The sequence below is a fragment of the Carassius gibelio genome, chromosome A8, assembly GCF_023724105.1.
Source record: "Carassius gibelio isolate Cgi1373 ecotype wild population from Czech Republic chromosome A8, carGib1.2-hapl.c, whole genome shotgun sequence".
NCBI classification, from domain to species: domain Eukaryota; kingdom Metazoa; phylum Chordata; class Actinopteri; order Cypriniformes; family Cyprinidae; genus Carassius; species Carassius gibelio.
In genome coordinates, this window is record NC_068378.1 from 16,017,651 (window position 1) to 16,041,125 (window position 23,475).

Below are 23,475 nucleotides of genomic sequence, written 5' to 3' on the forward strand. Positions count from 1 at the left end.
AAAGAATCCAAGAGAAACGCTCTGAAATAACAGTTGATCCTTTAACAGCTGACTCCTCCAGCCACGGGCCAATCAGCAGGCCGGCTGAAAAAGAGTTTTACCCATAGACTGAATAGAAACAGGTTTTAACGTATAAAGCCAGTGATGCAATAAAGGATTTTTTTTCGGAAACCTTGCTAGTTCATTCCTGACACAGTGCGAGCTGATAGATCTGCCCTTATCGCTAAGTATGCAGAATTGTTATAATTTACCTTTGTATGTTTACTTGTAAGGCTGAACATTTAAGCCAACTTTGAGTTAGGTCGAAAATCTCGCGAGAGTATGAAAGGAGCCGTGTAAATAGTTTTTTTTAAATAAACACACATTAACATGATCCTAATTAGTTACTTAAAATGAAATATAATAACAAACGAACAATATATGTATATATTTTTAAACTGACTGTATAAAACAACAAATTTTAAATGATATGCAATCAAATACACAAGCTGATAAGATTTGTAGAGCAATTCTAGTCATCACACTTTCTCCATGAATTTTGTCAAACCACAAAATACACTTGCCCCTGTCAAAAAGACTTCCAACACTGTTAAGGAGAATTACATAATTTATTTACTTTTTTCTTCCAAAATCCTGCTGCTGCATACAGTACTTTTGCTTCAAAGAAAACTTGTGTTTTTTATATTTAGAAAGAAATTCAAAAGAAATGTTGAAAGCATGACCTAAATGTGCACACATGGGCTTGTGGTAAGGGTACAATGATGCAAAAACATTATTTGACTGCATCCCACAGAGCCAAAAACAACAACAATCATGTTTAACATCTTAATTCAACCCTAGAATTAAGATGTGAAACATGGTTGATTTAGTGTCAGTGAGAGAGGTTTAACAATGGTCTACACTAACTCTGGCAAACTGCAGTCAAAGATAAATTTTCATTTGTTTGCATCATCAGATCATAGGTGCATCAGCATAATCCATTTATAAAATGCATATAGAAAAACTACAAAGAACTAGGTTTTCTTGGCCTCTTTGTTTGTAGCAGAACTGTAAAAAGTTAATGTTTCAATGATAAAAATTCTCTTTTGTCCCAAAAACACTCGAGGAGGTAAAACAGGTTTCAACAGAAAAGCTGAATACAGCCTTACAAGACGTTGTTATAAAGATACAATATTTCATGTTTGTTTAATAGTAGGATTCCTAGCTTTCACACTGTGATGTTAAATAAAAACACAACACCGCATACACACGTGCACACACCCAGCCTTTCACACTCAGACAGTCACGCATGTCCATTGTCAAGTCTCTGGCTTGGCAGTATGTCAAACTATAATTTCAAGTGAGCCGAGTGGATTCTAAGGATGTAGTGTTTCTCTGTCGCCTTCATCCTCACATCACGTCGGCACGTTTGTCCCTCACTTTGTTCCTCAATTTAGTCCGAGCTTTGAATGCAGCAGAGTTAAACAGATGCTGTGAAAAGACAAACCAAAATTGCATAAACATACACAAAACCTGATTTAATTAGCATTTTTTGGCAGACAGCTCACAAAATCAATTGGATCTGACTTCACTATACAAGCTTAGACTTTTTGTTATATGTCAGTGTCACCTTTTGTTATTTATTATAAGAGAAAAGGTTCAAGATTACCCTCTCTGTGCGGGAGATCCTGCTGGCTTTGACAGACGCATCCAGGATGAGAGGAGGTCCGAGTCCAAATATGTCCCTCAATAAAGGATTAAACTACAAAAACAGACACAAAAACTCATAACAAACACTACAGAACAGTGGTTCTCAAACATGGAGTCAGGGCCTGTTTGGGGGAGCTCAAAAGACGTTAAAGGTAGCCTCAAGATGACTTTAAATTATTTAAAAACAAGCTACAAAAAAAGTATTAAATAAAAATTCTTAACTGGTCTACAAATATATATATTTTTAGTTTACAAAATTGTAAAATGCCACAGGTATTTTATAAAGAACATAACTTTAACAAACTCTAAATTGTACTAGATTAGAAATTGAGAGTGAAAAACAGCATTCAGCTCCTGAAACTTTCACTACAAAGCACTGAATTTCTGATTGGTTTTACTTCGAATCAGAAGCCTGCACTTCAATTCTGATTTGATTCAATATCGATTCATTTAGATACTCACCTGTAGGTGGTGTCTGACTCCTGACTCGAGCACTTCCTTAAAGGCATCATAAATCCTGCGGCGCATCCAGCCATCAACGTAGATGGCCTCAATCCCAAACTGGATCTTCTCCTCTGTGAAATCTTCATTCTGAAATTAGGAAGGAATGTTTGGTCTGATGTCAGTAAATCTTAAAACCATAACCATCTAAGACAGTACTGGAACAACTCGGCTTATTAGCCCTGCATGGAACGTGGCTATGACATATTTGGATGTAATTTAATGACATGTTATTTTAAAATAAAAAGGCATGAATTGTGGTTCTCCTGTCACCTCAATGTAGTGCAGCACCTCTCTGAAGATTGAGCGCTGTTTCCTGCGGTCATTTTTAGCACGATGTTTATTTCCATCAGTCGCTAGGCTCTTCAGACTGTCACACAATGCATCGCAGTCCTTGTACACAAACTCCTGAAATACAACACACATTACGTACACTGCCATCTTCCTGACATTCAAGCTTATTCACCATTACACAACACACACCTGATCGATGTCCCGTCCCAGTTCATACAGCAGAGCGATGGTCTCTCCCACAGCAATCCTGAAGTTCACCTCACTGCTTTCTAAGCAAGCATGTAGACGTGGCAAGTGGCTAAAAGACAAGACAAAGGGAAAGATCATTTTACAGACAAATAAGTCTATCTGTTCAATCTGGGTGTTGTCAGATAGCTTTATTTCACCTTGATGAAAGCAATACATAAAATATAATAATGCCTTCTGTATTCACTGTGGCTTAGATATCAGAACGGTTTTGGATTGTGGCTTTTTAACAACAAAGGCAAAGATTTGCAAGCCTGTACACTATAAGGGTGAAATTGACAAGAGAGAAGCATTCTTCAGTGCTTAATTATAAAAGCGACTTCCAAAGAGGAATGAAAAAGCGACTCATCATAAGGATGCAATAGTCACGAGAAGGTGCTGGCAATTTAAAGTACAATAGTATAAGCTAGAACATGGAGGGATATAAAAACATTGAGAGCACAGAAAAAGCTTTTTTTTTGTTGTTAAGTTCTTTTCGTTACTGAAGTTTAGCAAGGAGATATGGGTAGATTTATGTGTCCAAACATTATCAAAACAAGTTTCGGCCGTTTCTCAGTAAATATGTTTCTTGTATTTGTTTTTTTTTGTTGTCCTTTATAGTGTGCAGACCCTTTTTTTTGCATCTTATAGGCTGTTTGGATTATTGTGGCTTGTGCAGTGAGTTTTTGGCAGAATTTGAATTTTTGTAAGAAAAAATTGGTTATTGTTAAGCTTGTTAAACATTTGTGCAAATATGTGTTTTCTTGTGATTCAAACTCACTGGCTGAGAATGGTGTTGATGCGTGATGCAGGGCAGAGGGTGCAGAGCAGAGCCCATGACTGCAGGGCGGCGCTGTGGAGTGCAGGGGTCCCGGCTTTGACAGCGGGCAGAGAGCCATCACCGAGGGGATATGCACCCACAAACACACTCTCCAAATGACCAAGAGACTTTATCAGGTCCTGAAAAAGACAGGAGGAAAAGACAGATGATGCTTCTACAAACATGCAGATCTATAAATATCCATATGCATTTTACAAGATCTGATCGTACCTCTGCATCATCTGAGGCAGACACGTAGCAGCACATACCCAGAGCTCGAGCACACTGACAAAAGGTGAAGATATAAGTAAACAATCCCATTTTAAATGTTTATGTAGTCGTAGTTTATAGACATATATTGAGGCATCAACTCACACTCTGTCGAGCGGACAGGCTGGCACAACTGTCAATCAAGATGGAGCTGAGGATGGGGCTGAGCATCTTGAAGCCCTCCTCACCTTCAACTCCGCCCCCGAGCTGCATGCACAAGAGAGCGCTCACTGTAGCAGCAGCGGCCTGCTCCTCTCCTCCACCTACAGATAAAGACACTATCAAGTTAGTAAACTCCTTTTATTTGCAAAGCGAGAGAAACCAAAGATAACATGTCTACAAATCCAAATGCAGCCTGGAATTTCTCCCCCCACTGCCGTCAATCAAGTTTTATTTCTTATCCTTTATAGATACATTTACAGTTTGCTAATGGATGAAGAGTGGTAGTTTTTTGACAGATTTAAAAAGTAGAAGCACACAGACGTTTTGTTATTTTTTTGCCTTTCTTAGGCCCCGTTCGCGTTTTAACAGCAAAGTGGTCATATTTTGTTTCAATTCTTTATTAATTTAATTCAGAAATATGATTGAAACATTTTATGTTTGTTAAATTGAACTTTGTTTGTTTTAATATAGCCTATAAAGCGGCCAGCGCAAGACCGTGAGTTGAGAATTTTTGTCAGTTTATCTTTCTCAAAAAGAAATAAATAAATAAAATTAGCATCATAATATTTTAAGAATTAAGTCAAAATTACGACAATGAAATCATGTTGCATCACATGAAGTAAAACTGAATATATTACACCTGTATACTTCGCCAAAATATTAATAAAAAAAGGTATGTGGCACCTGTCATTCTTCTAGTTTGTTTTAATTTGTTCTGTTTTTTTCAAAATGCACCCAAATATTTGTTATTACTTTCGTGCTGAAAATATTAAACAGGAAAATATAATTGATTCACATGCCGCATGAAAGGAGGCGAATATCTCACTACAGATTTAAGAGCGTTTGTATTTTTTCTTAAAATTGACAGAAGCCTGAGGCTTTGTGTTATAATAAAAAGTAACAAAGCCCAAAGCTTATTGCTTTTAAAACGTTACATATTTCCAAGCATTTATACCATAATTAAAGGCTGGTGAATAGTCACATAACGTTATTTATTTCAGAAAAATCTAATTATTTTATTTCAGAAAGTCTAATTTTTAAATAGTTTAAAAAAATTTTATGGTTATCAAACCAGTGGAATATTACATTTTATTCCTTCAAATAACAAATCATTTTAATGCATTTGCATTCAGTTATTTTGTTAACTTTGTTGTTCAGTTTTTTGAGTCGATTGAGATGCGTTGACACCGAAGACCCTCTCACAACATATTGCTTTTTAAATCTATCGCGCCTGCCTCTTAGAAATGTTAATGTAATCATGCTGCACATGTCAGTAGTTTCCTGGCGCGGTTGCTTACACTGCATGCGTACTGCACCCTGATTAAACTGAACTGGGCTCTGGCCCACTTCTTCCAACCAACTGCGTCAGAGCGTGGCACGGAGCGATCACAGTCAACCGAACCGGGCTTTGGGGGTAAGACATGCGCAGGCACAGTTCACATCCTTAGAAAATCGTCGCACAGACTAATCGATAATCAGTCATTAAATCGACTAATCGAATATTTCGAAAATCGTGACCCATCCCTACATATAAATATATATATAGCCAGAAGATTCACTTCAGTACTCATAGAAAACAAACAAACATGTAGGATTGCAAAACCGGTCTCTGTAGTTTTAATAATCTAAGGAGTGTCCCATTGACCTTAATCTGAACTTTGACAACGTGTGAACACAAAAAGTCCCAATACACACCTTTCCTCAAGCTCCTCTCCAGACAGTCACTGATGGTGAAACGTCTCTCTAACAGGAACTCATACAGCACTCTGGAAGAAAACCCCAAGCGCAGACTTTCTAGTGCAGCCAGACGGGTCTTAGCACTGAAAAACACAAAAGATTAGAGTGAAACAGCTACAAAGCTCATTTAGTTTTCAATAACTGTGTGTGCTTGCACTGCTCACTGTTGCGTCAGCATATTGATACCTTTTGTCCATCAGATTGTCGATGCATTGCTTCAGTTTGTCTTCAGTTTCTTCCTGAGCAGTTTGTTCATCTACCACCTCTCCTGCACAGCACAAAGTCAGTTTTTTTGCACTTGTATACTACTGGCAAAACATACTTGTGATAATGTTGTGCATGTCTTAGGTTTTTAATTGTTGGTGTACCTGTGCCCTCCTCTATGACTGACGCGCTCTCACTGGCGCTGCTGCAGTGACTGACGACATCCGACGCCAAATCATCATCACTCACACCAGACTCGCCTCTCGCCCCATTTCTCCCTAAAACAGTGTGAGAGAGAGACATGATGACGAGATACACAGTGAACATTAGTTTAATGGTTTAATTAAATGAAGGATGAGAATGATCATAGGTTAGCCAGAGGGGTGTGTCATAGTGTGATTGTGTGTTTTAACTGTCCACAAAGTTCATATACCTAAACCCTCTGCTTGGACAAAGCCAGAAGATTCACTTCAGTGTTCAGAGAAAACAAACACACATGCAGGATTGCAAAACCAGTCTGTTAGTTTTAATAATCTCCCATTAACTTTAACTGAAAGTGTGAACAGTCTGACTATACAGAAAATCACACCTCTTTCATGCTCACACTCACACTTCTTAGCAAACCAACAACTCAGAAACAGAGCTCTGATTTGGGTCAAAGTTCAGCGTGGCCTCTCTGAAACATACAATGGCCCTCTTTGTTTTCCATTGAGATACCAGCAGACCTTTAGTTTAGCATGAAAGTGTCCGTCTTAGAATCATGAAGATTTGTAAATAACGTTTTAAAATTAAAAATGTACTGAAGAGAAAAAAAAAATTGATACTTAAATACAGAAAGACAGATTAAATCCTCTGAGACGCTATCCTCTTTAAACCAATCACTGTCTCTCTGCACTGATCAACTCTGGATCATGAAACTACTGAATCAATTCTCTTCAGTGATCAGATTAATCTCTAAAAGATAGGTCATGCAGTTCATACTCTTGAAAAGATTCAATCAAACATTTAAGCTATTACACTATATGTATTTGTGTTTCAAACAGCCTTACTAGATCTTGCCTAAAATGATGTTTGGTTTAATCATGATTTAACTTGATCAGTCTAATTTCCTTGAGAGGATTTTAATAAAGACATGACTCATTTGTAAGTTGGTCTGCTTAATGTACATAACACACTACTGTTAAAATGTTTTTGGGATCGGATTGATTTTGATTTTAAATAAATCTCATGCTCACAAAGGCTACGTTTATTTGATCACAAACACAGTACAAACAGTAATACTGTAAAATAATATTACAACTTAAAATGAGTTTTCTATTGTAATATATTTTTACATTTCCTCCTGTGACTGCAAAGCTGAATTTTAAAACAAATTGAGAATAAAGTCATAACTGTTTAGAACTTAAAAGGCCTCAAACTGGGAGTCATCAGTATCTCATCAATATGAATGTGACATTCCAACAGACTTTCGAATGGCAGTCTAACTGTTTTACCAATACATGCAACAGCGTAACAAGACATGTCAGCAGGGATGCGATGGGAAGAAGCAGTGCATTCAGCAGAGAATGAATACCATGTGGGGGATGAGTCTGGAATGGTTGGGAATTTATGAAAAACAAATTTGAGACAATCTACAGTAGCCTCAGACTTTGCAGAGTCAAAATGTGGATAGAAACTGTTAGTCCAATTATTTTGACTTGAGTTCCAGTACTTTCCAGAAGCCTCATCATTCAGTGGAGCTGAACTTGCAACAGACTGGACACTCGTGATTCCCGAGCAGTGGGAGCTTTAGCATTTAAATTCACCATAAAAAGGTCAAATGAAATTACTATTGTTAAACATCCCTGTTCCGCTCTGATTGCTCAAAGACCAATGAAGGAAAACTTTAGCTGCCTCAGAGAAACAGCTGCTTGGTGAGACAATAAAAGCCTCTACTGATAATCATTTCCAGTATAATAGGAGTCAAAAGAAACATTTCTGGTTTGTCCCAGTGAAGAGATAGTTGACCTTTAATAATGGGGCCTTGGAGGTACTTTTGACCAAAAATGTTAGGAAACACTGATCTAGACGTCTGTTTTCACAAGAAAGCAGAAGTGATAGATGCTTCTGGGGGATTTTGGTTCTCAAGTCATGAAAGGCATTAGACAAATGAAAGAAGATGTAAACAAATACACATGAATGGATATACACATGTAGCTTATTAAACATTAATGGGCTGAGAGGCATGGAGTCACAATCAAGATCAGGTCATGCTACCTGCACGTGACAAGGCAGTCTTTGACAACTGCAGCTGAAGCACTTCCTGTCGAAGTGAGCCTGCTCACAGTGAACAGGAGGAAGAGAGAGATTAAACCAGGTCTTATCTGAGATCAGTTTGACATTTCAAACATTCAACTGTAGGACAAGGCCAGCTGACAAGAACTGGTACTCTTGCACTCTGAAGTTCTCAAATCTTTCAAATGTATAACCCTGCTGGTCTTCTAATCTGGTATTATTTGTCTACTTTGCTGGTTTTGGTCATATTTAACCTGGTTAGAATGGAAATTCACCTTGTCCACCGATTAGACACATACAACAATTCTATAGCAGTTGTGAAACCACCTGAAACCAGCTAAGACCTGCAAACCATCATAAGATGGTTTAAACTTTTTCAGTCAGTCAGTTCTAACCTAAATGCACTGGTCGGCGCTGTGGAGTAGGAGTTGCATGATTAATCGAAATGGAACTAAAATCGCGGTTCAACAGAAGCTGCGTTTTTCATGCGTATCTTTCAGTGAAGCACAGTTCTGTGATCAGTAGTAAGTCTCCATCCAAAGGCCAGAGGGCGCTCTCGCACCAACTCCAAATACCGTATTTTTCGGACTAGAAGTCACACCAGTCCAAAAATATGTCATGACGAAAAAAAAAAAAAAAACATAAGTCGCACTGGACTAAGTCGCATTTATTTAGACCCAAGAGAAAAAATTACCATCTACAGTCGCGAGAGAGGGCGCTCTATGCTGCTTAGTGTAGGCTACAGGAGCAATGAGCAGCATAGAGCACCCTCTTGCGGCTGTAGATGGTAATGTTTTCTTTTGTTTCATTTCTCTTGGTTCATGTCAAATTAAATTTGATAAGTCGGCACCTGACTATAAGTCGCAGGATCAGCCAAACTATTGAAAAGAAGTGCGACTTATAGTCCAGAAAATACGGTACACATCGCAGAAGAAACCCAGAAAATGCCTATAGCGGTAGCTGGATAAATAGAAGATTTAACTGCTTTCATTGATTCAACGTGATTAATAAACACAGGACTTAAAGTGAAAGCTTGGACTGAAAGGAAGTTATTAAATGTGATATTTTCATATGATTTCAAATGGAGCAGCATTTACTGCACACAGAGCTGTAGTTCACTGAGAAGCTATGCAAACAGCGGTCATTATCGCGAAAGATTTCTTCGGTAATAAAATCGTCTTTGATTACAAAACCAGCTTTACTAATAAATTTGCGCATGATAATCGCATTCGATTAATCATGCAGCCCTACTGTGGAGTAACTAAACAAGTTATTTTTTTATCAAAGAATGTCGTCTGCCTCACAAAGTTTGGAATTACTTTGATTTAAATGTTCTTACTAAATTATCTTACGAAATGGAATTACTTTTGATCAAATCAATCAGTGAAAGTTAGGGATGGGTACCGAAACCCAGTATTAAACTGGCCCCGGGGCTAATTGATGAAAGACCGTAGTATCAGTAAGATCTGACGCTATTGGTTCTGCTTTTGGTACTGGAGGGGGGAAAAAATTAAGTTGCTCCTGCATATGACATGAACTTTTTTTTTTTTTTTTTTAATCCTGTCTTGTTGGTCTGAATTAAAACAAAGAGTTAATAATTATTTATATAATAGGGGTGTAACGATTCACCCTGACGATCAGTGTTGCCAAGTATGCGGTTTTCCCGTGGAATTGGGGTACTTTAACACTGCTGCCAAGGGTTGTTTTTCCTTGTCCTCATGTTGATATGTAGCCCCTGAAAAGCACATTTTCGGGGGTATCGCCATCGAAAAATTTGTATTTTACCTCCTGGAATGTGATTTTTGACGGGGAACACCCTCGAAACACTATTGGGCTAGTTTTGAGCAGCAATTGGTGGGTTTTGTTGCGAAAACCTGGCAACCCTGCTGACGATGCATATGCAATAACCTTGAAACATGATTTTTTTAATCGTGAATCACCGTTTCGGAAAATAATTGACTTAAACTGCTAAGAATCTAATGAATAGCGATTTCTATAGCGAATCAATGATTTCAAAACATTTAGCAAAAATCGGACTTGAATCGAAAACCTATGAATTGTGAATCGAATCGAAGTCTACCCAAAGATTCACAGGCCTTTACAGCTCGCGTGAGTAGACCGAGAAGGCCCGGTTTTCGTGGCTCCGTGACTCCTTTGGCTAAATATACACGAGCAGGCATGGGCTTCACCTGTCATGCTGCAGACGGAATAACCCTGACAGTCAATCACTTTGCTTCTATCTTTACTGCAGAATTAAAAGGCAAAAACGGTTTCTAAAAGAGTAATTGTTAAATATTTTGCTTACACAAAATTCAAGTTTTTAGATGACTGGCGCTTGAAATTAGGCCAACGTTAATTGTAAATGTTGCTGAAATGGTTGCAGACAGATCATTTAGACCAAATAAAAGTTTATAGAAAATATGCCTTATCAATTATCAATCTTTTTTTGCTTAAAATCGTAAAGGAAATAATTGGGGGGGGGGGGTACTCTCAGTTTCTAGCTTGGCAATTTGTCACCAAATAAGCATGGCATGTAATGCTAGTTGTATTTTTTTAATATTACATTAACTTACTTGATTGTTTTAGAATCAATGCGCGATAATTTAGTGAGGTTTAGGCTAACAATAAAACATACTTTACCAGTGATTTAGTTTAGTTTCACATAAGATAAATGTTATGAAAACAAAGCATTTGCAATTATGTCAGTAACGTTACAGTGATCTTGATTTCAGGATATGTTACTGGAAGAAAACAAAAATATTTCTTGGTGACCATTTATATTCGGTCTGTGACAGGAGGAGGTGTTAAACTCACCCTTACTCGAACTGTTCCCACCGCGTTTCCCCTTTTTGCTTCGTGGCATCCCGACAGCTGCTCCAAAACACCGAAGCTCAAAAGAGACAGATTATAACGAACAGGAGGCTGTGGCCAGTCAACAGTTTATCAACAATCCCAGCCGAAAAATCCTTCCCAGAGTATCAAAATACTATGATCTGTGCAGTTTGGCCCCACGCTTTAGGCACCACCAATGTAAGGTGCGCCTCACACCGAAATCAAAATACTTAGAATTCAGTCTTAGTTTTAGTATTTATTATCTATGGTTGTCCCCAGGTAACCGATATCTAATGCCAGGTTGTGATGGTAAATGTCTTTGGAAATGTTTGGGACGGAGGATCGTGCACGTTGCGGCTTCAGCTTCCACCATCTTCCCATCGGTAACTGCTTGCACGCTCGGCACGCTCCTCCTCTACGGATCACATAACAGCAGAGAACTATGGGTAATGCAGTTCGCTGTATTACTCCAACACTGGGCCTCTGCGAGAGACGTAAAAACGAGAACTACAGTACCCAGAATGATCAGCCATTCAGAACACTCTTCAAAAAAAGTTAAGCTTTATAAACTTTCCTGTATGAAAACAATAAGGACGCTAAACAGAACCTGTCAGCATACCGTGACTCTTATGGTTTTATGATTCTAGAAATTCTCATTAAGTGAGACGGTGGTACATGTGGCTATCCGTTTCTCAAAAGCATTTATAAAACCCATTCATTCTTTAACAATAATAATAATAATACTTATTACTCATTCTCATAGATAGATAGATAGATAGATAGATAGATAGATAGATAGATAGATAGATAGATAGACAGACATAAATATATATATATATATAGATAGATATAAAGAAAGGGAGGATTGGGGGCAGATAAGGTGGGGGACAATCAACCAAAAATAAAATGTTTAGAAAATTATATGGAATAAATTAAATGATTCTACCACATTCCAAAAGAAAACAAAAATAGAAATGTTCTTTCAAACCGAAGGACTTCACAGTGATGTGTTCTAAACTTAATGACATTAATAATACTACACCATGACAACCTACTCAACAATTAGGCATCTTTCTAATATAATTTATCTCATTCAGATTAGCTTTGTTAATTATTTTATAATTTTACATCATAAAGCTATGACACTAAAACAGTACACTGGCATAAAATGAACCAGATGTGTGGCAAACTTATTAAAGGAATCTGAGTCAGTAGTCTTTAAAACAGACGTCAACTTCCCACACTCAAACTAACATTTTAAGTGCTCTATGTTAGACACACACACAGAAACAGCAAGTGGTCCTTTCCCACATTCTGACATTCAATTTGATTTGAATTTCTGGTGAAGTGGCCAAAATGTTGTGCAATTATTACAGAACGTCCTGGAATGTCATTCAAATGGAAGTAAATTATGTTTGTGTTTTAAAGTTTGCATTTGTTCAATTGCTCAACGCTGGTGTATGTCTCAGGTTTTGTGTAATCTCTAATGTTGGTCTCCATTCCACTGACAATCAAGTAGCAGAGACCTCCACTGCTAAATACTACCAGACCGGTCTTCAACAGACCCTCTCATAAACACAGAAGGTTTTATAATCTGTAGGTCTACTGGCCCATGTAGTACTTGGTGGGCACGAATGGCATCTTGCTGACCACTGCCTGCACTGCTTTCTTCCTCACTTCCACCTGGATTGATGTGCCCACTTTACTGAAGCCAGCTTCCACATAGCCCATGGCAACATTTTGTTTGAGGCAGGGAGATGGGCATCCACTGGTGACCTCCCCTAAAAAAATGTGGGCAGTAAAGAAAATCATACAGGTTCAGAATGACATATCGGTGAATAAATTATGATGATATTAAACTACTCCTTTAAATACAAATACATTTGTTACCTATAACCCTGCCGTCAGATGACAGGATTGGTGTGTGCTGTCTGACAGGTGGTCCTGCGGAGATCAGTCCCACTCTCTTTCTCAGAGTCTTGGCCTTTATTTGTGGAACAATGATGTCAGCACCGGGAAAATCTTGTGCCTGTCGACGACGCTTACCTTAACACACACAAATACATTAGCATTCAATAAACATGCATGGGATATGATAATAAAAGACTTGACGCACCTATAGTCCAAACAAGACTTGCTTCCACAGGTGTGGTGGTCTCATCAATGTCATTGCCATAGAGACAAAGTCCCGCCTCCAGCCTGAGACTGTCTCTGGCTCCGAGACCAGCGAGTTTCACCTCACCATCAGCTAACAACTTTTCAGTCAGTGAGACAACGTCTTCACTTGGTACTGAGATCTGAATAAATCATAAATACAGTAAATACAAGAACATAAACTTTACAGACATGCCAAAACATAAAAGGGTTTAAAACTAGCTATTAAAAAGGATGTTTAATAGCTAGATTAATCAGACATATCTAACAGTTCTTACACTGTAACAAATAACTTAATAATTAAAAGAGAGGGGGGGTGCCTCTAATGATTTTAATGAAAACAGAAAAGTCTGGAGTCTAAGAATTCTTTTTTTTTTAAGAAAGTCTTTTATAATCACCAAGGCTGCATTTATTTGATTAAAATACAGTAAAACAGAAATATTGTGAACAATTATTACCATTTAAAATAACTTTTCTATTTATTCCTGTGGTGGCAAAGCTGAATCTTCAGCAGTCATTACTGGTACTTCAGAGTCACATGATCCTTCAGAAATTATTCTAATATGCTGATTTGGAGCTCAATAAACATTATTTTTATTATCAATGTTGAAAAAAGTTTAACTGCTTAATATTTCTGTGGAAATTTTTTTTTTTTTTTGATGAATAGAAACCTTAAACAAATCTTTTGTAACATTGTCTTAACTGTCACTTTTGACCAGTTGAGTGCGTCTTTGTTAAATAAAAGTATTAATTTATTTAAAAACCTCAAACTTTTGAACAATAGTAAATAATTTCAGTCTAGTTGTCATACAGTCAGATGGAGATCAGACCCACCTCAACTCCATCCTCCCCTGTATATCCGCAGCGTGTGACCCTACAGCCCTGAATGCCAAACACTGGGGTCAAAACACTGGTCATAAAGGTCAGCTTTCTGAGGTCATCACCCACACCTTTCTGCAGAACCTGGGCCATTGATGGGCCTGCATACAATATGAATAAACATATAACCGATGTAAAATCGAATGCCCCAAAAATTTACATAATGCATTTAAATAACATACACACTAATGTATTATAAAAAATATAAAACAGGAATGTGGTCAGTATTACAATGCAAGTATTCCACAGACCCATGACTTACCCTGCAGAGCAATAAGACTTTCTTCCATGAACTCCAAATCAACATCATGACCTGCTGCTTTAAACTCCTGCAGTCGGGCCTACAAAAAAATGAACATAAATCTGAAAAAATACATGTGTAAGCAAATAAATATACACAAATAAAAATTATAAATAGACTGACTGCATAAAAAAAAAAAAAAAAAGACAAAAAAAATGGAAATTACAAATGTTAAGGAACTTTGACGCCCTCTAGTGGTGTATAAGGAGGTTAATATTTTCCAGTCATTATACAAGAATATTTGAATGCCCTGATCAACCAATCAGAATCAAGTAAATGAATATGTTTACTGATCATTAACTGTACTTGCCTGCATATGAGCAGAGTCTTTGTCCGCACAGCCAGCATTGGAGACAACATACAGGTAACCCTGATCTGTCTTGGTCACTATCAGATCATCCATGATTCCTCCTTTAGTGTTTGTGAAGAGAGAGAGAGTGCCCTAGAGAAAAAAAAAAAAAGAGACTTAATATTTCTTGTGCTTTTTTTTTCTACTAAAGTTGACCATTATGTGTGTGTGTGTGTGTTTGTTAGTGTTACCTGGTTGTCTTTTAGTTCAGCAATGTCTCCAACAATCAGAGACTCTATGAACTTCACTCTGTCTCTACCATGGACTTTAGTCTATGTGGAGAAAACAGCAAATATTCATTAGACACACTTCAAACTACAGTCTTAAAATAATAGAAAGCCAATATTGCAGGTCAAATGTGGCATTTTAAGCTGATCTTTTACTTAATTTTTAAACCATGTTTTAGATCAAAACAAACCATATGAATTGGTCTACGTACAGTACATGAAATGTCTACACACTGACCTGCAGCATGTGACTGACGTCGAAGATGGAGCAGTGCTGGCGTGTGTGCATGTGTGAGTTAATGTGACTGTCTTTGTATTGCACAGGCATACTCCATCCTGCAAACTCCACCATCTTACCACCCTGAGCTCTGTGGAAGTCATACAGCGGGGTCTTCTTGAGCACCACCTAGACACAGAAAAATCAATGCAAATAAACCTGTTGGATAAAGTTAATATTCATATAAAACAGTAAATAATAACAAGAATTATTACAGTAACACAATATAGTATAATTTGTGGTGTGTTATTACGTCAGCTTAAGATACTGTGACCTTTGACCTCAAGAGCTGGAGCCTACCAACTAGTCTGCCCATTTTTTATCTTACATTAGGCCACATTAGCTATTTACAGTTTACGAAACCAGTCCAAAGTCAGCTAAGCAGTCTGAATGAGACACTAAAACACTATCTGATCCACAGAGAGTACACGTGGGCTTGAGGCTTTATCTTTATTACATTAGGTAATACATCACACGCTCAAACTGGAAAATTCAAGAGAATTCAATGCCTTGTGACTACCAGTGATTCAGTCTAATTATTTCATCACTGTTACTGGCATTATTACGCATACAGTTTTCATAAGATCATATTGAGAGATTGCATAGAATATATCAATACGTTTTAATTTGTCCCACCACAGGACCATTGAAAATGAACTAACAACGAAAAAAAGATTTGTAAATAATAATAATAATAATAATAATTTATTAATAATAAAAAAAATCTGAGCAGTTGCCTAACCTAAAATATACAATTTCGATTAAGTTAAAAAGGCTCATAGACACAACATAACATAATTTGCGACTCGAGTGCTGTCTACGTTAGATGACGTACAGGGTTTTCAGAATGAACACATTTTGTCATGTTAGGTGAACTCTTACAAACAGTGTGTTGGGACAAAGACTATATTTTGGGAGCAGTGAACTCTGCATAGGGACCCTATGAGTTGGACCGCAGCTTGTGTGTTTCAGTGATTCACACAGTCCAAGCCACGAGGACTCTGCACGGATGGACGCGCTCGTGCTCTTCATTAGTGCAGCAGCTCGAGCGGAGAACACAGCAGATGCCAGTGTTCCTCGTGCATGAACGACACCCTGAGCCAAAACAGACCCCTCAAACGGCACTACATTCAACATCACCTCAGGAGTCAGGGCATTATACTGAAACGCACCAAGTGCAAACTTTCCCTTCTCGAACTTTGCAGGAAATAAGACTTCTGCAAAGGTTTTACAAAGACATAGGTTTATATTAAGTTGTTTAACGTTTGCATAGCTTATGATGTTTTAAATGATGCCAGTTCCGTGCATACCTCTGTGGAAGCTTGCCTATCCTGCCGCCCCGTTGCCACCAGACCGACAGTTCGCGTTTCCCTTGAAAGTCGGTTACAGAGGCCGTTTCCAAAAGCCCGAGCAAGCATGTTGTTGTTTTCAGCTACACACGAGTTGTTCAAAAGCCCAGCGCAGTCACTGTCGACTCTCACACTGCTTTCACAGCAAAACAAGCCAGTGAAATCAGAGAATCCTGGGAAATGTAGTTGGAATTCCTGACGTACACGTGCTGTCGAGCAGTTCCCCACAGACACTTTTATCGGAATTAATCTTCCGGTAAACGATGGCGCATAAGACATTTGAGGACCGCAGCAAAAAAAAGAGGGATGTGTTTGGCGAGGAATATAACAATTATTTTAGTGCTTTCGATGAATTAATATTTAGGTAAAAAATCTAATGGCAATACAATAAAAATCCCAAATTTTGTTATTTACTGAGCTAGTCAGTTTACAAATAATATGATTTCTTATTTCAACAGAAAAGAGCAAATGGGTCAGTGACATATGTACCATAAAAAAGTGTTTTTTCAAAAATTTCAAATAACAGGCATAAAAATGGTTGACTTTTGTTCTACTAACTCTCATCTTTATAGAAACATATGTTGTTTCAAAATTTTCAGTTGGAATCAGAATTTATGTGACAATTTGTTGTATTAGTGCTTACAATCGTCATATGGTGTGACATGAAAATAATTGTATATAAACTGAAAATGGATTATATCTTTCTTAAGTTACTCACTTTATCAAAGTCATTTATCATAACTAAACTGTGATCCATTATAGTTTTGTGAAAATTAATTAAATTTGTGTATTATTTTTTTAAACATTGCTCAATGTGAGACCTATGCCGTCGGTCTTTCAACATTTTTTCTATTTATTGTGACAAACCTTGCTAGAAAATTATAAAAATATTTGAGACTCTTGCTGATACTATTTTCTATGTATTCCATGAACATTTTCAGGTTTTATCATTAATAAAGGTATGTTATTTTCACAATTTGGAATGTCACACCAAATGATATAGTGTCACACCATATGATAATGTCGCCATGTGTCAATGCAAACCATGTATTATCCTACTTATTGGTGAGTACTGATCACTCATATGGCAGGAAATATTTAACCACTCTTAAATGCTGCAAGGCAATATTCAAATTTTATTGATTTATTTGATATTTAACAATAAAACAAACATTGTTTTAATATTGTATGAACCATATGAACATATGTTTGTGTATCAAATTTCATTTCAATTCAAAACTGGTCTGCAATATGTATTAAAATAAGTAAAACAACCAATTTTTTAATATCATATGAACCGTGAACATACAACGTAGCTGAGTGGATCCACAAATAAATCAGTTCATCTAGACTCCATTGTACATAAGCCAGTCAAATTTGGAGAGAGTAGTGAAAGTGAAAGTGAAGTGACATTCAGCCAAGTATGGTGACCCATACTCAGAATTTGTGCTCTGCATTTAACCCATCCGAAATGCACACACACAGAGCAGTGAACACACACACACACTGTGAGCACACACCCGGAGCAGTGGGCAGCCATTTATGCTGCGGTGCCCGGGGAGCAGTTGGGGGTTCAATGCCTTGCTCAAGGGCACCTAAGTCGTGGTATTGAAGGTGTAGAGAGAGCTGTTCATGCACTACCCCCACCCACAATCCCGTCCGGCCCGAGACTAGAACCCACAACCCTTCGATTGGGAGTCCAACACTCTAACCATTAGGCCACGTAGCAAACCTCTCCCTGTATCTCTTTGTCCTGTCTGCACTTGTCATCATTATCTGCCTCAAGTTGACAAAAAAAAAAGGAAATTAATGGTTTGAGATGAAGACAACATTGTTTAGACTTAAACAGCATTCTAAGGTTTCTGTGAAGGGATCTACGGTGTCTGTCTGATGAACTAGAAATCTGTATCACCGAATTAAACTAAACTAAACTTTTTTGTGATGATTGACCCAAATAAATGTTTAAAAAGACAAAACATACATTGGACTTTGTTATTTATTGTTATATATGCAGGGAATTACAATTCATATCATATGGTGTGACAATCAAATCATATGGCGTGACAGGCAGACATGTCACACCATATGATGTTTTCTGCACTTAGCACAACCTTGAGTCTTGTAGCTACACATTAGCATACTAACAACATGCTAGCTATAACAAAGCAGCATAGATTTACATATAATTATGACAAAATAATAACATTTCTTTTGCATTTTTATAAAAAAATGTGTCACACCAAAAGACATCTGGAAGTGGGACTTTTGTCAGAGTGCCAACAAGATCTGATTTATTGTAAAAATAAAAATGATGACTCACCTCAGGTTGAACAGTAGAAATACACTGCTAGTTCTGTACAACATTGCTGAAGAAGGTCCTCTCCTTCCCAAGGGTGTCAAAACAGTTGTCCGTTCAAATATCCCAAAATAGTGTCACACCATATGAATTTGATTTGTGTGACAAAATCTTTTTGATTAGAACTGACTCAAAACATTATGCTTGGACTTTGAAAAGAGTAGGCTCACAAATAGACATCTGTATTATTTGTCTGTATTTTTTTGAGAATTTTTGCATTTATTTTTTTTTGTTTTATTCAAGTTCTCACTTTGAGAAACAAGTGCCGGACAGTCACAGCATACGAGTTTTGTTATGTTTGGTTGAAAATTCTGAAAAAATTAGTTATGAACCGTTTTAATGTTGAATATGTTCACATAAAGCATAATGTTCTGCACAATATTGAGAAGGTTTTTGGCAAATATATTTTGCATTCATACATGTTTGACACTGAAGACAGCAAAACTGCCATGTCACGTCACCCACCCAAATAAGAAACACATTTCTTACAAAGGTGTGTTAAGAAGAGACCTTTTAATGTATCTTTCAATAATTAAGTTAGCCCCAGAGGTGTAGCATTCATCATTTCAGAAATGAGGGAACAGAAATGTCAGATCTATTAATCATTTTTTGTTTGAATTTATTTATGTATTATTTAATTTTATTATCTAATTGTCAGGTTTTTATTTATCATTTAATTTTCATTAATTTGAACATAGTAACACGTTGTTCATTATTCGGATTGATTCGTCATAAGAATCATTAGTTCGAGAACTACGCCGATCGTGTGCGCTTTTGATCCGCCAAAAGGAACCGATTCATTGGTTCGAGAATCGATATAACACATGATCTGATCTCGGTTCCCAACGCTAGCTAGCTTACAACTCAATTTTGCTTAGTCTTCAAGAAAACGTACAAACATTTTTTTATGTTGTACTTTTGATATTACCCTAAGACAATTTAAGACATAATGGATATATAAGAACACATTCTTACTATAAAGCTGCATATTAAGACATTCTCTTGCAATATTAAGAGTTTTGTATTAGAATATACACAAAGTCAACATGTAACTGAATGATTGTTTGGTCCCAAACCTATAAATAACCGTTCTTCTCGTCCATGAGGCAGCAGCTATTTTGGGTCTGGGGATTTTGAGCTGTATTTAGGGGTAGAGGTGCCAGGCGGACGAGACGGACACAGATCATTTCATACCGTTCAAATCACGGCGGTTTCTCTGGCTTTTCTTTAGTGTTTGTCAACAACACTACGACCCACAGACGTTTATTAGCGTTTGATGAACACACAATCAGAGGGTAAGTCTACACCTTGACAGACATCAGTTTACCACTAAGAAATTGTGCAGTTTTGAGTTAGTGCGCATATGTGGACCATAGAGAGACATCAAACATGAGATCATTTGCTAATCTTTGTTCAGTCTATTCAGCCAAAATTAATCGGAGACTATTCAAATGGGTTCTATTCTATTCCGTTTTACTCTCTAAACCTGATATAAACACACACACACACACACATATATATATATATATATTATGTGTGTGTGTGTGTGTGTGTGTGTGTGTGTGTGTGTGTGTGTGTTATTGTGAACAGTAGGCTACCAAACAAACAAATGTCCATGTTTATTCAATATCAGACTTAAACTGGTTTGAGTCATGCATCAAAGTTGGCAAAATGTTTGATATTAATACAGCTATTCACTACAGCCTCAAACTTATATATAAAAGCATATTTAACATCGGTAAATATGTTTTAACTGTAAAATGTAATGGCTTTTCCCTTAATTTTCCATACTTACTTTAGCATTTAGCTAACATACTGTATATATCTTTTGCTTTTGTTAGGAGAAATAGTTCACTCAAACTTATAATACTGCCTTCATTTATTTACCCTCATGTCATCTTAATGGAAATGCAAAAGGTGAAAATTTGAAGACCGTTTTCCTTGCTCCATCCCATGGAATTACAGTGACTGAAATTTCACATTAAGGTAATCATATTACTTTTAAATATTTGCAATATTGTGCAGAAGTTGTATGGAGCACTTTCATGGTGGTGTTTTTTTGTTGTTGATGTTTTTAAATCCTTTTTTTTATTTTATTTTAAAATCTCTGGTCTCCATTCATTGTAATTGCATGGAAAAGTGAGACCAATGCAAAATGTATTTTGTGTTCTATAAAAGACAGAATCGTACACAAAATAACATGTTGATTTTTGAATCTTTGAATCAGGTTTTCATTCTCTGTCTGTCAGTGGTGGGAGTGATCATGAAGTCCACTCCTTCTCCTCCTCCAGCATTTGTTCGTGTCAGCGAGCGAGACCTGACAGAGATTGAGCTCTATTCCGTTGACTCTATCAATGACCTGCACCGCACACACTCTGAACAGCACAGCAAAGGTATTTCATCATGTCAGACAGTGTATGTATGACTTTGAAATCCTTACTAATTTCTATAAAACTCAAACCCACCTCTCACTATCAGCTGTTCAGCCACCCCGTCCACCACCTCCGACCTCCAATGGGAACCTCCAGATGCAAGATCAAGGAGTTGTCTATCAAACAGGTCAACCAGTCAGAAGGCCCTGTGTGAGCAGACCGAATGACAAATGCACTTCCACTAGGCGGCACTATGTTTTAGCTTGTGCAGCCATTGTTGCGTTCCTCCTTACTCTCATTCTTATCTTCAGTTTTTTAGGTGAGTAAATCTGATTGTTAAAGCTGAAATTATAAAGTTAATGTTTGAAGGCTGGACTAAAAGAAATGTTTTGGCTTCAATACAAGTCAAGGACCAATGATTGCTTTTGTAGCATAATCTTGTAATTTACACTATACAGAGACCTTAAGGGGATTTGGTGATAGAAAAAAATCAGACGAGAGGAAATTACATTTCAATGCTTTTGTGTTCTCATAGTTGTGTTCCCAGTTGTTTTCTTTTACAAATCCTTTGCATTTCCCGCAAAGGTGTGTTTTAAGTCTCAAAACTTTTTGGGTCCTTGCAAAACTGTTGTGCCGAGAAACTTTGCATGCTGTTGCAAAAGTTGTCTGAATTGCCCTTTTCGGAGCTGGATTATATTTCTATGTATTTCTCTGTCTTATTTTGACTGCGGTTTTTGTTGCCTGTTGTTTCATCAAATAATGTGTTTTCTGTTGCTAACCCTCCAGTCCAGCAGAGCAGTGCTCTCCACACACTTTTGGAGATGGTGAAACAGAAACAGGAAACAGCTGAAGAAATCTCGGAACTCCTACAAGAGCTGCACAAGCTGCACATCAACCTCACAGTGCAGCGACCATAACAACAAATCATTCAACAGATCCACAGGAGAAACATTACTGCACTGTGACAAGAATAGAAGAGCACCGATTACTTCACATCAACATGTGTGATTCTGTCTTAAAGGCTTCTAGTACTTTAGTGGAATCCATTATCTTGCTTAAAAACGTTTACTTGGTCTGCTGATTTTTGTGTAGTGTAACTGGACAATAATATATTAATTAATGGACATTTCACCAGTATTGTTTTGTACACTTAAATGCTTACACACTAGTCGGCAACTGGCTAGATTAGTTTCACTACAGCAACTGATAACACAAAACGACACACAAAAAAATGAATAATCATACTTGTAATTATATTTAAATTCATTATCACTCTAACAAACATTAAACTGTAGTGTAAAACATGCTTTATCAAGGGTGTTTTGAATGCGCAAGAACTTCCACTATTGTGAGCAATTGTAAGTGATTGTAGAACGACTGTAAATAATTATATAGACCATAATATTCTATTTAAATGTTTTTTTTAAACAATAATAAATATAAATGAAAATGTTCTCACATTTTGTGGAGTCCTGGTTTTATTGTGAAAGGTTTATCTGTGCACATTATTACAAATAACAAAAATGTCTTCGTAATCTTTCATCAAAAATACAACTAGCTTCTTGAAATAACTTACAGTACCTTAGACTCTGCTTGTCACTTAGGCTTTGGGGTTATAGAGCACAACAGTTGGGTCCAGAAGTAGAAATCCTATTCATTTTCTCAATGGTAGAATGATAACTTAAAAACCTTTTAATGTCAGACTTACTATGATATATGAGGTTATTAATCTATGCCTTTGCTAAAGTCGACAGACAACATTATTTAAACTTGGTTACAAACATTTTTGTAACCTTTTTTTATTAGTAATGTGTTCAACAGCAGAATTGGACATTACCCATGATTCTGCAAACCAATCAAGAGATTAGAATCAAGCAAATCATCATAGAAGACTTCTTTACTAACCGTTCAATCCCTTGAAGCACTGCAGATGTCTTTCAGTGCTTACACTAACTAAATACTTGTATAGTGGTGGCCAAAATGATTAAAACACAAGTATTTTAACCAACTAAAAAATGTTTTAAGTCAGTTATTTCTATCTTTTGCTGTAGTGCGTCAGTAGGAAGTATCAGTTTACATTTGCAAACATTTATTTTTCCATTAATTGTAATAATTAAATAAGATTTTTGTTTGCACAAGGAGTCTGACAACGGCCAGTGCTCGACACAGAGATCTGATCTCATTATTCAGTCCGTCTAGAATA

At 37.0% G+C, this 23,475-nt stretch overlaps 2 protein-coding genes across 3 annotated transcripts; both read right to left on the reverse strand.

Moving 5' to 3' along the window:
• Positions 1 to 589: 589 nt before the first annotated feature.
• On the reverse strand, positions 590 to 11,920 carry LOC128018587 (interferon-related developmental regulator 2). Of its 2 annotated transcripts, XM_052604187.1 has the most exons (13): positions 10,991 to 11,920; positions 8,159 to 8,218; positions 6,067 to 6,180; positions 5,885 to 5,966; positions 5,657 to 5,781; positions 3,905 to 4,062; positions 3,761 to 3,814; positions 3,491 to 3,669; positions 2,674 to 2,782; positions 2,464 to 2,598; positions 2,152 to 2,280; positions 1,649 to 1,741; positions 590 to 1,470 (listed from the first exon to the last, which is right to left on the reverse strand). In XM_052604187.1, the coding sequence occupies exons 1-13, from the start codon at positions 11,037 to 11,039 to the stop codon at positions 1,390 to 1,392; spliced, it is 1,368 nt and encodes a 455-aa protein (XP_052460147.1). In that variant the 5' UTR covers positions 11,040 to 11,920; the 3' UTR covers positions 590 to 1,389. The 2 variants fall into 2 exon arrangements, with proteins under 2 accessions (XP_052460147.1, XP_052460148.1); XM_052604188.1 differs by lacking the exon at positions 8,159 to 8,218.
• A 155-nt stretch (positions 11,921 to 12,075) lies between these two features.
• LOC128018585 (aminomethyltransferase, mitochondrial) lies at positions 12,076 to 16,797 on the reverse strand. The gene is made up of 9 exons (XM_052604185.1): positions 16,506 to 16,797; positions 15,157 to 15,324; positions 14,883 to 14,963; positions 14,653 to 14,784; positions 14,304 to 14,382; positions 13,997 to 14,142; positions 13,125 to 13,305; positions 12,899 to 13,054; positions 12,076 to 12,789 (listed from the first exon to the last, which is right to left on the reverse strand). Exons 1-9 carry the CDS (start codon positions 16,611 to 16,613, stop codon positions 12,611 to 12,613), a joined length of 1,230 nt encoding a protein of 409 aa, XP_052460145.1. The 5' UTR covers positions 16,614 to 16,797; the 3' UTR covers positions 12,076 to 12,610.
• Between the last annotated feature and the right edge of the window lie 6,678 nt (positions 16,798 to 23,475).

Coding starts and splice junctions, on each gene's coding strand:
- LOC128018587 (XM_052604187.1), bottom strand. CDS start 11,039: ATGCCACGAAGCAAAAAGGGGAAACGCGGTGGGAACAGTTCGAGTAAG. Junction 4,063..5,656: donor GGAGAGGAGCTTGAGGAAAG/GTGTGTATTGGG, acceptor CTTTATCTGTAG/GTGGAGGAGAGGAGCAGGCC. Junction 2,783..3,490: donor ATCAACACCATTCTCAGCCA/GTGAGTTTGAAT, acceptor CTTGTCTTTTAG/CCACTTGCCACGTCTACATG.
- LOC128018585 (XM_052604185.1), bottom strand. CDS start 16,613: ATGCTTGCTCGGGCTTTTGGAAACGGCCTCTGTAACCGACTTTCAAGG. Junction 14,964..15,156: donor ACGTCAGTCACATGCTGCAG/GTCAGTGTGTAG, acceptor TTCTCCACATAG/ACTAAAGTCCATGGTAGAGA. Junction 14,383..14,652: donor AAGACTCTGCTCATATGCAG/GCAAGTACAGTT, acceptor ATTTTTTTGTAG/GCCCGACTGCAGGAGTTTAA.